Raw genomic sequence first — 17,385 nt, forward strand, 5'->3', positions numbered from 1 at the left:
TTTTAAAGAAAATACAAGTCAACATTTATTTTTGTGGTAATTAACATTGCGCCACAAATTCTGTCAATTGAGCTGAACTTACATTTATTCAGGAATATTCCTTTAACAATCAGTGAGCAAAATATTTTGTGGGAAATCTCTGCCGTCATGCTGGGTGAGAAAGTAATTTGTAATTAAAAATTAAATGCAGCTAATTAAGGATAAGATTCCATCTCACAAACATCAACACTAGTCATACAAAGCATTTGAAAGTGGATATTATAGTAAGAGGAAATCTATTGTTTTATGTGTTTTTAAATTTTACTCAAGTGCATAAATTTAATGTGTAAATATCAGACAACATATGAATTTAAATCTCCAAAAATGCAAATAATTGATTCTAGAGCATCCAACAAGGTTCTCATAAGTCTTCCATATTCTGACCCTCAGTTTTTTTGAAACCATACCAGCTGCATTTAAAATGTGATTTTCACCTGAGCTTTTCATTGGTTATGCTTTGCATATTTAAAAGAAGAGGACACAACTCTGATTTGTTTGTTCAGTTTATAAATACCATTTCATTATCATAATCTCTATAATCTTTCTCAATTTGTAACTCTTGAGAGAGAGAGAGTAGACAGAAAGTGGGTATGGATCACAAAGGAAAATAAATCCATTAAGGCCGTACGACTCTTACATGAGTGAGCAGTCCGAATGGAGTGTATGTGCTTAAGTGTAGACTTTAGATTACAACCGCAAGCACTGCAAGTGACAATGCCTGCCACAGGCCTGTTTGTGCCAAATGAAGCTCTTTGGGTCACTGTGAGGGTATACGTATGGGTATATCTTCAAAAGAAATATGGCCTTGCTCTTTGACACAGCCGAAACCATTTGTAGCTGTTTGGAGTGTTTTGGACAGAAAGAAATGTATCAAAATGAGTAACCTAAAAAAATTATTCTTTAAAAAACAAAAACAAAAAACAAGTTGAAAACACTTATTCTTGAACAAGAATTTAAAGAAACTAAACAACTTGGCAGTTTCTCTGATAAATTTTAAAAACAAGTTACAATGGCACAAACAACAAATTAAAGGACACAGGGACACATTCACATGAGTTCAATTGAGTTTTTATACAGAAACCTTGCATAAACCAAAGTAAAAATCTATGAGAAAAAAAACCCAACGACCTACGGTTGATATCTGTCAAAGATTGGAACTTGCCGCCCATTTTGTCCCTGGGCTCGGACTTGTGGGTAAAGGGAAAAGGGATGGAGGGTACAGACAAAGGTTGGCACAACATCATCCAAGCATGGCGCATGCCGTGGTGCCAGAGGCTAGAAGCCAGGTTGTATTCTCTCCAGACCAGTTTGAACCAGTTTATTCAGTATTGGCAGCCATGTGGCTTCACTAGTTCATCCTGTCCTGGAGTAGGCCAATGTTGGGTATGTGAGGATGGTGGATGTCACAGAAATTATTTTTGCTAGTTCAACTTTTTTTCCACATAGAGAGAAAGAGGTTTTCTTTCCCCATGGCGACAGTATTAGTTAACTTTTTCCTGGAAGATGTAGAGGTTGTTGGTGGTTGCCACGGCAATTATATTTTCCTGCGGGTGCCAGGCAGTGTGTAGAATCTTCTTGTTGAAGTCCAGGCTGTCCACGCTGATCTCATCCTTCTTTCGTTTGCCACCCGCACACACCCTACGTGGCTTCAGGAACTGCCGGGGCTTGCAGCTCTCGCGTGAAGCCTCAAGGGTAACGTCCCGCCGCTGGGTGCGGTCCAGCATTCGGAAGAAGTTGTTGTAGGATCCTGTCATCACCACACTAATGGGACAAAAGAACAGAAACACTTAATGGTAAGCTAACAAAGTGGCTTTAGGTGGAGAGTAGTCTGGTGGTTAAAGATTTAGGTTGGTAACTGATGTCCTACAACTGACTAATCAAATAATGATTAGCACAGAGGTGGTTCATCAATGGCCTTTACAGCACAATTACTGTCAGTTTCAGGGTTCTTACAACTTTTTAAGAGCAAAAATCAAGCATTTCAAGGTGTCTTAATGTACATTTTCGAACACCTCGAAGCTTTAAATATTATCCAATTCTAAAAATTTACAAAAAAGCAATGATCAAAAAGCATTTAAAAAAAATTGCCCAATCTATAAAAAAGAATGTTTCAAGAATTCCTTTAAACACACAGACAGCTAAGACTGGAATCCTTAATATAATTACAACCGAAGTCTTGCACATAATCGGCATCACCGGTTATCAATAGGGCGTGAATTACCATTGGAGAAAACAAATCCTAGTTAATGTAGTTACTTGTTCATTTGCATAAATAAAATGAAAAGAAATATCAAATAGATCTAGCTATTTTAAAGAAAGTTTGAATGTGTGTGATTCTACTTCAAATAAAAGCTAAAATTCTACAACTGATATTTTGTCCCCATCTATTTGAATAAAAGGTTAAAAGACTGCTTTGAAAAATACAAGCTGTTCAGTGATAAGATGTGAGATACATCTAGAATCACACCTCTAAACATGCACCTCTGCAACATAAATACATTTAGTGTGATGGGATTGTTTCCCCCCACACCATTATAAGACATGACTGCAATTATCAGACTGATTTGAAGATTATGAATTCAAGCTGTCAGAATTAATGCGTTAATGCATGCGATTAAATTTTTTTTTTAATCGCGATGAACACATTTACTGTTAATACGCCAGCATAAACAATGGCTTGAAGGCGGAACCTCTGTAATGCGTCTACCCGAATCATTACTCTAATGCGCACGCAACAGCGCCAGAGCCCCTCTACCAAGGGAGCCTACAAGTTTAGCATAAAACGGCATAACATGGTGGTTCCATAGGCATTCGCAGTTAGCACATTCATACATTTACAATAGGTGGTACTAATTGGCGAGCAATTTTACCCCGTAGGTGGCTCAATGCCCCTTTGAACACTTGACAAGTTTGCAGAATAAACAAGACATGCAAACGAGTTCTCTAGTGAGCAGATAAAAACATTTTTAGATATTATAGATTTTTCTAAAATCTGCAGCAGTGATAACAAGTTTGTTGTTGATTTGCTCAATGAGAAAAAAAAAACTTTAGAGACACGTCTCAAACTATTTCAGTTCACTTGCTGGACAAGTTGACTGACAGTATTATCTTGTATACACAGTCTGAGGGGTGATTAGTGTGTAAAAAATAAAATGTATCATTAAAACAATACTGATTATATGCAACCGTCATGCATACAGTATATACATGTTATAATGACTGTTAAAACAAATGTTTGACTGCATCTTATTGCCATGTACATCTACTTGTGTTATATTTGCTAAAAATCATACATATTTTTAATTAAACATGACGAAATGTAAACGCTCCAAGAGTTTTCATAACGCAAGCAATAAAACACAGATCTCACCCAAAAATACCCATATTCAGTCTGACCCATTAGAAGATATTTTAATATTGCTAACAACAGACAAGGCTGTTAACTATTAAAAATAGCACAACAATAAGGATTTTGTGGAGACACCTCTTTTTTGCTATGCAAAGGCATTTTGAATAGAAAGATATACAGTATATAAACTCAGTGCACAGCAAGTCACAGCAATAGTATTAATATTATTCTTATTTGGTGAAGAAAAACAATAAAGATTCATAGTCGATTAATAAAAGGTGATACAAATGCAAAGATGCCGCAATGTATATTAAATTAGATATAAGAGAATTAAATGCAAAGGCCAAACTATGCAGCAATATGGAATAAATGATGAAGACAATCCATATAAGATCAGATCACAAGGATATGCAAGGCAGTGATGCAGCAATTTTATTTACATGTTAAGAGATCTTATGATATTTTTGTATTTTATCAGTTTTTAAGGCATTTGATACAAATGATGTCTCCTTAAGATGAATCGCTTCTGATGCATTATTCCTCTTTTGGAAGTCGCTTTGGATAAAAGCATCTCCCGGATGAATAAATTAAATGTTAAAAAATTAAACGCACATCCTCATAACCGGTTAAGGATATCTTCCCCATTAACGTTTAATGTCGGTGGCCAAAACTGCTTTCTGTGCTTTAGCGCCATCAGTTGAGTAGTTCTGGTAACTGCAACGGCTCCTGACAAGTGATCTAAATCTTATATTTTATGGTCAGGGCATTTCTTCGCCTGGCGAACAAAAATAAATAACAATCACCGTTAAAGCTTTGCTTTTTTGTCACGCGATTCAGTGGGAATGTTCGCTCCAGGTGAGAATGGCTTGTTAGGAATATACCGTTTCGATTTAAAATGTTGATCACAGTGAGAAATCTCACCATAAATTCACATTTGGTGTGCAGCGGCCTTAAAGTGCTTTGGAAAAAAAAGGGTCCACTCAATGACAAATAAGCATTTAGAAAAAGCTTCGACGAAACCAAAGACATTTCTGAATTAAAAACGCACTTCAAATTAAACGAAAAAGCAATTAAAATAACAAGTAAATAAAAGTGGCTTAAAAACCCCAAAACATATTTCCAACCTTTCCATTTACCGTCACGCAAGACTGAGGTGGAAAATTACTAATACAAATAAAGATTATATTTTTTTTTTATAAATGTAAACATAATTATAATGATAATCACTGAAATATAAATCATGGTTCGAGGTGCATGTGTTTTTGTATTATTTTATGATTTAATCACAGATGTATAGGCTATATATAAAGTGACACTGCAGAGTTGAGCTCACAACAAACTGCTCTGTGGAAATAAAGCGAACTGAACTCAAAGCACTTCCTGAGCTGAGATGGTCTGAGGTCATTTGCAGCATCCTCACAAGACGATACAATTCTAGCAATAATATTTCAGAATACTGAAACAAAGAAAGAGTGAGACTCCTTTACATGTGTGTGCGTGTCCCCCCAAAATGTTCGCTCGTGAGGAAAGCTGCGATGCTCTGTTTTGTTGTTGCTGTGATTAATGAAGCGTTCCATTCAACTCCTTTCAACCTTTCCAGCTTTCAACTGGGGAACGTGCAACGGAATGACACTATATCGGACATCTATCTTGGAAACTTGCGGAAATGTATTTAATCGAGATGCAGGTGTGTTACGTCACGCAGGACTGGGAGGTTTACAGTCAGTGACAAACATTCATTTATATTAAATAATATCCATTAACGAGTCAAAGTTCTTACATTAAATGATAATACAACGTGTTTAGCAAATGTTTTGCAGAGACAGATGTTCAAATCACGGTTAATTACACACTTTTGATTATCGTAACGATAGCTATATCAGTTTGATTGCTATGAGACATCTCTGACAATCAATGTACCCCTCAAAATCACAACGTAATCAATCTCAAAATTAAAAATAAGCTCCCTCTTTGACACGTGCGTGTGTTTTGTTGTCTGGTAATTGTCACTGGATTTCAAAATAAGTGAAAAGTCACATAATGCGTGATCACTATTGATCATCTTTTTCATGATCGTTCATTGCTGCCACGTCCGAGTACTTGAGCTCTCGTGCCCATCTCTAATGTCTAACAGTATTTCTTGTGTCATTCTGAATCCGATATGTCTTACAAACCATGCACATTATATTAGCTACCTGCAATTTAACATCATCTGTCAGTGCGTGTACTTTGCTGTCTATGTAATTTGATATGTTGATAAAGAACATCAGGCTTTCAATGTGTTTAGGTTAATTTATAATGGGTCGCAAACTCTTCACTCTCTCACTTCATTAGGCAACTATTCTTTATTTAAGGCTATTCTATTCATTAGGCTATTGTATTGATATTGGAAGTTCCATTCATAATGTTTCCCCTTTTACCTGGTATAAAATATCAAATGTACAGAGTAAAACTGGTAACACTGTGGCAACCCGAAAGCATACCCAATCTTCCACTGACTTGACTACTGCCACTTTGTCTGTCTAAGAGTGATAAGAGGGTTTCCTCAAGATAAGAGCCCCTGCTGAGGGAGTGCCACACAGGGAGTCATGTTCAGTGGCTGGTCTAAATGTTTTTGATTGGAGCGTTAGCATGTTCAATCCCAAAAGTGTATTTAATTAATGTAATAATTAGGGCTGCTAATCAATTAAAAATGTATGAATGTACATACCAAACAAACTGATTCTCTAAAATAAATCGGACGTCCCAAGGACAGCATGACTGATTACCCCATCTAGCTCATCTGTAAAGCTGTATGTGCAGCGGAAGGGAAAAACAAAAAAACAAAAACCCACACTTTGGAAAAAGTAGCTCAATACTGAAAAAGCTACAATAGCTCCACTGTTTTGAAAACAGTAGAGCTACTGTCACCCTGCAGAAAAATGAATTAAAGTTAGTAGGATTGCTACGTTTATATACTACCCAACACAGTTGTAGAACTATATATTACTGACAGAATTTTACAAGAAATTTAGTTAACAGATCTTCAAAGTGTTTACATTTAGGGCACTCTTCCATTACTGAAATTATCTCATGAGGGCTTGTGGAGATTCTGACCTGTCATTTCCGTTCCAGCAGCATTCAAACTTGTCAAAGATGCAGTCGTTCTCATACAGCGAGCACAACTTACTCCTGAGGTACTCGTGAACCTGCGGAAGCAAAAGGACAACAGGTCATGACCTCTGATCTCCAGCATTCACAACATTCACTGCAGGGTCAGAGGCAATAAAATAACCTGAGGGTCAAGTCTGGTAATGCTGCCAATAATTACCTCATATAAGCCATGAATGTCAAATATCTGACACACTGCACACTCCCAGGTCTATGCGGATGGTGCAAACTCCTGACTTTGATGTCTAATCTCAACACTATGTTGCTAAATAATGTGGGGATTAGGGTTGCAATGGTATTAGATTTTCATGGTATGATAACAGTCTCAGAAAATATCACGGTGTACGGTATTACACAATTACTATTATTAGTGCAAACAGAAGGGTTATTTACTTATTTATTTTTGAGCAAACACTTTATTATAATTGAAACTTGAAACCATTTATTTTATTGAAGAATGTGTAAAAAAAAGTCTCCCTTTTGAAAATAAAATAAATAGAAAAAATAAGAAAGCTAACAGAATTATAATAATAAATCAAATTATAAACATGATAAAAATGATATAATGTTTAATATAACTAAAGCATGTTATTTTACATGTTAAATGAACTACTAAATGAAAAATAACATCAGCTGTGTGAGCTTTTAAAGTAATGTCCTATGATTATTAATAATGAACATATACTGCTCCTGTCTGTAACTTTATCTCAGTGCTTCTCAACTGCTTTTGCTTCAGGACAGATTTACATTGGACATCAAGTGGCAACCCACCATAGTAAAAACATAACCTGTATTTAATGTATCCTGGGTTGCATTTCCTTTTATGTTGCATAGTCATATTCATGGTTTTCCAGTACAAGGACATACATCAAGTGACATTATTTGTTGTTGATGTCAACGTTTCACTTTCAGCACACAACTGAATAACACAGGCTGCATGACTATGATAAATGATTATTGCAAGAGTTAGATTAACAAAGGCGCTAAGAGACTTTTCTCAACTGAACAAATCAAAAATACATATACATATACATATTTGTCTCTGGCTTGCATGTCAATGATGCCGAGATCTACTTTTATATTTATTTTAATCACCAAGAAGGTTTACCTGCAAAATTAGTAGCACCAAACATCACAAGCAGCCTCAAGAATGGACACAGAGTAGCTGTATAACACTTTTCCTTGAGCAGAATATTGCACTACAGATCGCTCAGTTTGTTCAAAGGGGAAAGCGAGACGTGCACGGTTGCCAGATTGCACAAAATAAGTATAAAATTAGGCAGAATATTTCCAATTTGCGCAAGTATAAATCTCAATCTGGGGGTGTTTCGTCTCTTATCTGGCAACCCTGGTCATGTTAAACGCTTGTGGAGACGTGTTAGGTCCCAATACAAGTTAACTGAAATGTCCAATAAAAAAAAATAAAAACCGCTTTTATGATAAATGAGCCGCGGGCCACATTAAACCATGTGGAGGGCCTGATCCGGACAGCGGGCCATATGTTGCCCATGTCTGCTTTAGCCGTTTGCTAGATTATCATTAAATCTGCCTCGGCAGTCCTAAATAGTAGATCACTTGGGTGGCCCCCGAAATATCTTCAATGGGAGAACCATGGCATTGTTCTTTCCCTGCTGTCCGTGACTCAGTCCGAATAGACCAGTTGAGAAACACTGCTTTAACTCACACAACACACACACACGTAGACCCCCTCGCCTCGATTCTCTCTGACATTTTCTACGCTGCATTTGTGTGTGTGGCGCAAGTTGACGAGTTAGGCAGACAAGGAGGAAAGATGCGCACGCGCATGTAAGATTCTCCGTCCGGTAGCATTTTTTTCTCAATACCGTAGAAAAGCAAATGTCCATGGTATGGTAACAATCAATTTTCAAACCGTGGTATACCGTGAAACCGGTATACCGCTGCAAACCTAGTGGGGAGTGCCATAATGTATGTTATGACAAAATTTTAAATATTTACTTGAACATACTGGAATGTTCCCTCTTTTAAATGGAATCTGTGAATCAATAAAGGGCAACAGTTAATGCCCCACCATTACTTTTTTTACCATTAAAATATCTACAGCAGCAAGAAAAAGTATGTGAACCCATTGGAATTACCTGCATTTAAGTATACATTTTTCTTAAAATCTGTTTGGTCTTCATCCAAGTTACAATAATTAACAAAAACAATCTGTTTTAACTAATAACACACAAATTACTGTATTGTTCTTGTGCATATTGAATACATAATTGAAACATTCACAGTGTAGGTTGAAACAATTTAGCGCAATTTGAATTTAGAAATAAAATTGATTTAAGTTTTTAGTTTTTAAATAAGTACGTTTTCAATGCAAAATCACTAAAGCAAGAATATTCACAGATCCCTCAGCCCGGGGGTTGCCGATGTCATTGGAGATATACACACTCACCTAAAGGATTATTAGGAACACCATACTAATACTGTATTTGACCCCCTTTCGCCTTCAGAACTGCCTTAATTCTACGTGGTATTGATTCAACAAGGTGCTGAAAGCATTCTTTAGAAATGTTGGCCCATATTGATAGGATAGCATCTTGCAGTTGATGGAGATTTGTGGGATGCACATCCAGGGCACGAAGCTCCCGTTCCACCACATCCCAAAGATGCTCTATTGGGTTGAGATCTGGTGACTGTGGGGGCCATTTTAGTACAGTGAACTCATTGTCATGTTCACAAAACCAATTTGAAATGATTCGAGCTTTGTGACATGGTGCATTATCCTGCTGAAAGTAGCCATTAGAGGATGGGTACATGGTGGCCATAAAGGGATGGACATGGTCAGAAACAATGCTCAGGTAGGCCGTGGCATTTAAACGATGCCCAATTGGCACTAAGGGGCCTAAAGTGCTCCAAGAAAACATCCCCCACACCATTACACCACCACCACCACCAGCCTGCACAGTGGTAACAAGGCATGATGGATCCATGTTCTCATTCTGTTTATGCCAAATTCTGACTCTACCATCTGAATGTCTCAACAGAAATCGAGACACATCAGACCAGGCAACATTTTTCCAGTCTTCAACTGTCCAATTTTGGTGAGCTCTTGCAAATTGTAGCCTCTTTTTCCTATTTGTAGTGGAGATGAGTGGTACCCGGTGGGGTCTTCTGCTGTTGTAGCCCATCAGCCTCAAGGTTGTGAGTGTTGTGGCTTCACAAATGCTTTGCTGCATACCTCGGTTGTAACGAGTGGTTATTTCAGGCAAAGTTGCTCTTCTATCAGCTTGAATCAGTCGGCCCATTCTCCTCTGACTTCTAGCATCAACAAGGCATTTTCGCCCACAGGACTGCCGCATACTGGATGTTTTTCCCTTTTCACACCATTCTTTGTAAACCCTAGAAATGGTTGTGCATGAAAATCCCAGTAACTGAGCAGATTGTGAAATACTCAGACCGGCCTGTCTGGCACCAACAACCATTCCACGCTCAAAATGGCTTAAATCACCTTTCTTTCCCATTCTGACATTCAGTTTGGAGTTCAGGAGATTGTCTTGACCAGGACCACACCCCTAAATGCAGTGAAGCAACTGCCATGTGATTGGTTGATTAGATAATTGCATCAATGAGAAATTTAACAGGTGTTCCTAATAATCCTTTAGGTGAGTGTATATATATATATATATATATATATATATATATATATATATATATATATATATATATATATATATATATATATACACACACATATATATATACATACATATACACACATGTAGTGAAGGAGGGAAAAAACATGATGTATTTTGCCAGACAAAGAAATACCCGTCTGGTAGAGAATGCAGAGGTAGGTTCTTTGCCAGAGAGATGTTGACAACTGTTGAAAAGCTATCTTTCAAAAAGTGTAACACATTTTAATTGCACTTAATTGTTTTCCAGTTTCATTAGAATTTTTTGTTAAAATAAAGTTCAAAGTTTGAAATCAAGGTGTTTTGCTTTATTGTGTAGGCTTAACCCTAAACCTGCTTAACTAAAATTACCCCATAGTACCACCTAGTGTCCAACCAGTGGTAATACCGATGTTCATTGGTTTCCTGTGGTTTGTTTTTTGTCTGCGACCAACCAGCCAATCAAAACATGGTCAACCAAGACTCTTCTCATCAAGTAATGTTTGGTCAACTATCAGGGGGCAGCCCTAGGTGTTTCCCACAGATATTTCAGATAATATAGAAACTGCTGTATTGATCATGTGTATCCAGCTTCGATAAAGCTCAAGCCTTCGCTGCTAGTTGGAAAAGAGCACTTTAGAACTAGCAATGGATGCGCTTATTTTCGGCATTTGAGCAAAAGAGAGGGGGAGGGGCAAAGCTATGTGAGGCTGATTAGTGTGAAATATATTGAAACAAAAAGTTTCACATATTAAAAAGTTATTTCGGATAATAGAAACTGTTGTATTAATCAAGTCACGGGGGTGCGGCTCTATTTGTTGGTTGAGAAACGAGTCTCAATGTGTGGGTGTGAGGCTGATTAGGGCGAAATACATTGAAACATACAAATTTCAAGTTCTTAACCAATTTACTTTAATCAATGTATTTGTTTATATGGTTATTTTGCTGTGGTAGCATGTAGGGCTCTTTGAAATAATTTGGCGAAGTGATTTGGACCTATTATGCGGTCAAGACCTGGAACTACTTCATAGCCCTGCATATAATTGCACACCTTAGAACGTCCGTCAACCAATCAGAATTGAGCATTCAACAGACCCGTGGTATAAAACAATATAAACAATTATAAGTAAACATTGTCATCTCATCAACATTATCATCAACAGATGATCATTAGTTATCGCTTGTCATAAATTTCCGATATGTCCTAATGATTGCGAACTGCTCTGCAATAGCTGGAAACACTCACAAGCCCCTGTATAATTGGAAAAAATACAAGTTACGTTTTCACATTTAAAGGATGCATTTAATGAAATTGTATTCTTTTGAAGTGTCACATTAGGTCATATCAGGATTCCTGTCTTTCCGCCTCCAAATTTAAGACTTTTGTTGTATCATTTAAGATATTTTAGACATTTTATGACTTTAAATTATCAGCAATTATCATTTTTGGGTGAACTATTCCTTTTCTCACCCTCAGGCCATCCAAGAGTATATTTCTTCATCAAAACAGAATTTAAGATTTTTAGGATTTCATTACAGGCCTCATCTAAACAATGCAAGTGAATGTACTCATTTTATTGACGGTCCAAAATGCATATTTAGGGTGCATCAAAATAATCCACACGACTCCAGTCGACAAATAAAGTTATTCTGAACACAAACGATTGATCATTTTTAGAAACAAAACAATACTTATACTTTTTAACTACATCCGTACATCTGTGATGTGCACTTGTGAGAGTGATGATGTAAGCTGGTTGGTAAGGTCACTCGTGGAGGTGGAAGCAGGAAGCGCATCATTGTTTACAAGAGGAGCGCTGTACAAAATTTAATGGTCTTTGTTGTAGATTTGTATTTGTATAGGTGTATTGTTCAAAATGTTTGTTAGGTGTCACGTATCCATATACATGATCATGAGGGATTGAAGCTCTGGCTTATCACGCTGAACATGGATATCAGTACACCCCTACATTCTCTCAATAGTGGAGGGTGTGCAGTGAACATTTTACCCCTGAGGATTTCAGACCATCGAAAGAAACAAAGGGTTGATATCAGAATTCATCGGCTGTGCCCATGCTGTTTTTCCAGCGAACTCAGGTATGTGTGAAAACTTTGTCAGATAGCCTATATAAACACTCACCTAAAGGATTATTAGGAACACCTGTTCAATTTCTCATTAATGCAATTATCTAATCAACCAATCACATGGCAGTTGCTTCAATGCATTTAGGGGTGTGGTCCTGGTCAAGACAATCTCCTGAACTCCAAACTGAATGTCAGAATGGGAAAGAAAGGTGATTTAAGCAATTTTGAGCGTGGCATGGTTGTTGGTGCCAGACGGGCCGGTCTGAGTATTTCACAATCTGCTCAGTTACTGGGATTTTCACGCACAACCATTTCTAGGGTTTACAAAGAATGGTGTGAAAAGGAAAAACATCCAGTATGCGGCAGTCCTGTGGGTGAAAATGCCTTGTTGATGCTAGAGGTCAGAGGACAATGGGCCGACTGATTCAAGCTGATAGAAGAGCAACTTTGCCTGAAATAACCACTCGCTACAACCGAGGTATGCAGCAAAGCATTTGTGAAGCCACAACACGCACAACCTTGAGGCGGATGGGCTACAACAGCAGAAGACCCCACCGGTACCACTCATCTCCACTACAAATAGGAAAAAGAGGCTACAATTTGCAAGAGCTCACCAAACTTGGACAGTTGAAGACTGGAAAAATGTTGCCTGGTCTGATGAGTCTCGATTTCTGTTGAGACATTCAGATGGTAGAGTCAGAATTTGGCGTAAACCGAATGAGAACATGGATCCATCATGCATTGTTACCACTGTGCAGGCTGGTGGTGGTGGTGTAATGGTGTGGGGGATGTTTTCTTGGCACACTTTAGGCCCCTTAGTGCCAATTGGGCATCGTTTAAATGCCACGGCCTACCTGAGCATTGTTTCTGACCATGTCCATCCCTTTATGGCCACCATGTACCCATCCTCTGATGGCTACTTCCAGCAGGATAATGCACCATGTCACAAAGCTCGAATCATTTCAAATTGGTTTCTTGAACATGACAGTGAGTTCAGTGTACAAAAATGGCCCCCACAGTCACCAGATCTCAACCCAATAGAGCATCTTTGGGATGTGGTGGAACGGGAGCTTCGTGCCCTGGATGTGCATCCCACAAATCTCCATCAACTGCAAGATGCTATCCTATCAATATGGGCCAACATTTCTAAAGAATGCTTTCAGCACCTTGTTGAATTAATGCCACGTAGAATTAAGGCAGTTCTGAAGGCGAAAGGGGGTCAAACACAGTATTAGTATGGTGTTCCTAATAATCCTTTAGGTGAGTGTGTATATATATATATATATATATATCTATATAGTAGCTATAGTAACAAACAAAACATGAAACTTACTCCACTGATAGGGTGCCATTGGGTCATTCTGGCCTCGGACAGCACTACCAGTTTATTCGTGGCAAACAGAAAAACACCTCTAAAATGCTGGGGCTCATTAATTGTGAAAAACATTATGTTAATTAATGCAGCTAGGACTAGGAGTGTTCTCACCGTCTGCTTTGCTAATTGTTTCCAACGGTGGGATTGCTATGGTCCAATCATGGCAGCACAGGCTCTCTGCCTCTGTTGGTATTGACTACATGTGCACCACAATGTCCCAGAGACTTGTGATTGCACTGTTGCAGCCTACTCCATTTCCCTCAGTTTCTCATCTGTGCATTTGGCTCAAATAGGTAGGGTTGGGTGAAAAACTCCATCTCCTCTTCTCAAATCCTCCGACATAGTGTTTGAAATTGTTTTGGTTTGTCTCTGGTCTGTGCAAGTTTCTCTTGTAAACAATGATGCGCTTCATGCCTCCTCCTCCAAACGTGACCTTACCAACAAGCTTACATCAGAGATATCACAGAGATGTATGGAAGAGAACAATTATAAAATCGAATATTCAATCGTTTGGGTTCAGAAGAACTTATTTGTCGACTGGAGTCGTGTATTTTGATGCACCCTAAATATGCATTCTGGACCATCAAAAAAAATTAAGTACATTCACTTGCATTGTTTAAATGAGGAGGCCTGTAATGAAATCTTAAAAATCTTAAATTCTGTTTTGATGAAGAAACAAACTCTGATACAAGATACATCTCGGATGGCCTGAGGTCGAGTAAATTATCAGCAAATTTAAATTTTTGGGTGGACTATACCTTTAAATTTGTGAAATTGAATTTAAGACATTTTAAGACTAAGGATCTGCGGGAAACCTGGGGAAAAGTATGTGAACCCCTAGGCTAATGACATAAAAAAAAAAGACAAAAAGCCTATTAGAGTCAGGAGTTCATCCATTTAATGAAAGCGAGTTAGAGCTACTTTGACTTAAAAAAAAAACTGTCTATAATGGAGATGATTTAGTATTTTGGCTACTCTCCCTTGAAGTGGCTGTCCAGCCAAAATGATTCAAAGGGCACACCACAGAATGCTCAATGAGATAAAAAAAAAAAGAACCCTAGTGACAGCTAAAGACTTGAAGGAATCATTGGAACTGTTTAACATCTCAGTTCATGAGTCTAATATATGGAAAACTTGGATTAAACAGACATTGTGTACATGGCAGGACACCACGAATGAAGCCGCTGCTTTCCAACAAAAACATTGCTGCGTCTGAAGTTTGCCAAATACCAACTTAACACTAGTACTGTCAACAGGGCAGAGAAACACTGAAATATTTCCAATATTAAATTTTTATTAGAATTTTAAAGACTTTATTCCAGGTAGTGGTAAAAATCTACAAGACTTTTATAGCAATTTTTTATGTGTGTAAAATTATAGTCAAAAGATTTATCCAGTTAATTTTCTTAAATCAAACGTAAAAGCAACACTTCAAAAGATGGTTCTATGTTAACTTGTTGTTGCATGCTGTACTTATTCCATTGCCATAGTAGCCAACTACCACAGACTCCAGCCTTATAATACCTGCGGTATTATTTCTCTCAGTTGAATGTACGTAACTAATGCTAATGCAGTGAGATGCTGATGAGAGAGTAAGACAAAGTGAAGACACAACTGCCAAAGACCTCCATCTCAGGGGGGCCATTCACTCCAAACACGTCTTTTTTCTATGCAAGCATGTGCTAAATGGATGACTTGGACCGTTGTGTTGTATCTCACGTTTTCTTTCAGTATCTCATGAAGGTACCATGTATTTTCTTCAGACACTTTGTCAATTTAATATGAAATTCAGCATTTAAAACGTGTTGTGAGACACCCGTGCTCTGTTACTCGTTGCACTGCGTCTGTTTTAGTCCAAGAATATAAGTCATCGTCAGTGCTTGGCACACATCCAATACTCGAATGCTCATTTTCGTGTTCGAATGAGCATTTTTATCGATATATCGGTTTTGCCGATTAATTGGCACCGATAACATATTTGTGGACCTATCGGTTATCAGCAAAAATCCACACCGATAGATTTTCCCTGTTGTGTCTGGTGCTGGAGCAGCTGGGAAGGGTCCACTGTCGTTATATAGTATGAGAGCAGACTCTAGAAGCGAAATAAGAACCATCACTTCACTGATGCCTTGTGGTGCTTGTATTGATTGACACGTGAGACTACACCCTGCATGAAGCAGAACACTTCAGATGTGGATTTAAAATATCAACAATGAAAAGGTATGTAAACAGCACTTTGTCATATCATTATAAGGTAATTCATTTGTTGACTAGATGCTGCATTAGTAGAGAAGAGCGTATGTTTGCCGACAAGGCTGGGAGGATGCTAACATTAAAGCTAACCTCAAGAGGTTAGAACAATGTGATCAAAATAGTCCTAACCAAACGTTTAAATGTCACGATTGTTAATACCTAATACCATACTTTTCTTTTTTTGTTTATATCCAGCCGGTCACGTTTATGTATTTGTTAGCCAGTTAAGTTGCATATTTAAAGCTAGTGATAGCGAAAATTTGATAGTGATATTTGCTAGTGAAAGCAAATATCTTCATGCAGCCGAGAGGCAGACCCCCGGTACGGTGGACGGAGCCTCATGATTTTGCCTAGTCAGAGCCCAGACCAATAGAGATGCTGTGGAATGACCTTAAGAGAGCCATTCTCACCAGACATCCTAAGAATGTGGCTGAGCTGAAGCAGTTCTGCAAGGAAGAATTATTAAAATTCCTTCTGAACGCTGTGAAGGTCTAATCCGCAGCTACCAGAAACACTTGGTTGAGGTTATTGCTGCCTAAGGAGGATCGACCAGTTATCAAATCCAAGGGTTCACTTACTTTTTCCACAGCACTGTGAATATTTAACACATCCCATTAAATAAAGACATGAAAGATTAAAATTGTTTGTGTTTTGTTAGCTCATGTTTCATGCAAAGGCCCAAATTAACAGATTTGGATCAGTTGGTTTGTTCAAATGAAAACTGCAATTAATCAGAAAAAAAAAAAAAGAACATTTAAGAACAACTTTATCCATTTGGGACTCTCACTTGGTATGTCTCAACAGGTCGATTCTCCATGTTGATGTCCCAGATTTTGACAGACAGGTAGTCTCGGGTCATCATGTAGCGGCCGTTGTGACTGAACTTTACATCCGAGATGGACGAGATGATTTCAGAGAAGAAAGAGCGGTTGCTGGGGTCTTCTGGCTCCTCAAACACTAGTCAAGTTAAAAGGAGGAGAAAATCATTTTGTGGAACATATGTGGAAAAAAAAAACAGAATTTTACTACCATGGCATGACATCATGCAGTGACCACATCTTACTGATTAATTTTACCTTTAAGGAACAATACAAATTCAACTCAAAGGGAAAAAGTTTATGTTTTACAGGATTGATCTACAAATGAAATTTCTGAACGAATACTCACATTTAGAATGCTTGTCACAAAGTGCTGACGCACGCATGTCACACAGGCGAATGGTGCCCTTACTGCTGCTGTAGACAAATGTGTTGCATTGGTGAGGATGGAACTCTGCAGCTGTGATCACCTCAGTCAGCTCCTCCATATTGACTGGCTTTATGTCCACAATGTCTGGCACAAAGTTAAAGCTACTTAACACACTTGACACAAGAAACCTCAATAGCCTCCACACAATACTCTCAGACAATTTCTGTTGTGAAAACTGAATATCATCTAAAAACAAACAATTTTATATCTGCCAGCATTAGTTTAAACACATGTATTGC

General features: G+C 38.0%; 1 protein-coding gene across 2 annotated transcripts in view; it reads right to left on the reverse strand.

Moving 5' to 3' along the window:
• Positions 1-534: 534 nt before the first annotated feature.
• ppp2r2ab (protein phosphatase 2, regulatory subunit B, alpha b) overlaps positions 535-17,385 on the reverse strand; it is a 33,518-nt gene continuing 16,667 nt past the window's right edge. For both annotated transcript variants that reach the window (XM_052117260.1, XM_052117259.1), the window contains exons 8-11: positions 17,066-17,230; positions 16,686-16,855; positions 6,485-6,576; positions 535-1,800 (exon numbers count right to left, since the gene is read on the reverse strand). In XM_052117260.1, coding sequence (XP_051973220.1) covers positions 1,521-1,800; positions 6,485-6,576; positions 16,686-16,855; positions 17,066-17,230 — 707 coding nt within the window. In that variant the 3' untranslated portion in view covers positions 535-1,520. The remainder of the gene's footprint in view (positions 1,801-6,484; positions 6,577-16,685; positions 16,856-17,065; positions 17,231-17,385) is intronic.

This window comes from Xyrauchen texanus, chromosome 44, assembly GCF_025860055.1.
Source record: "Xyrauchen texanus isolate HMW12.3.18 chromosome 44, RBS_HiC_50CHRs, whole genome shotgun sequence".
NCBI classification, from domain to species: Eukaryota; Metazoa; Chordata; class Actinopteri; order Cypriniformes; family Catostomidae; genus Xyrauchen; species Xyrauchen texanus.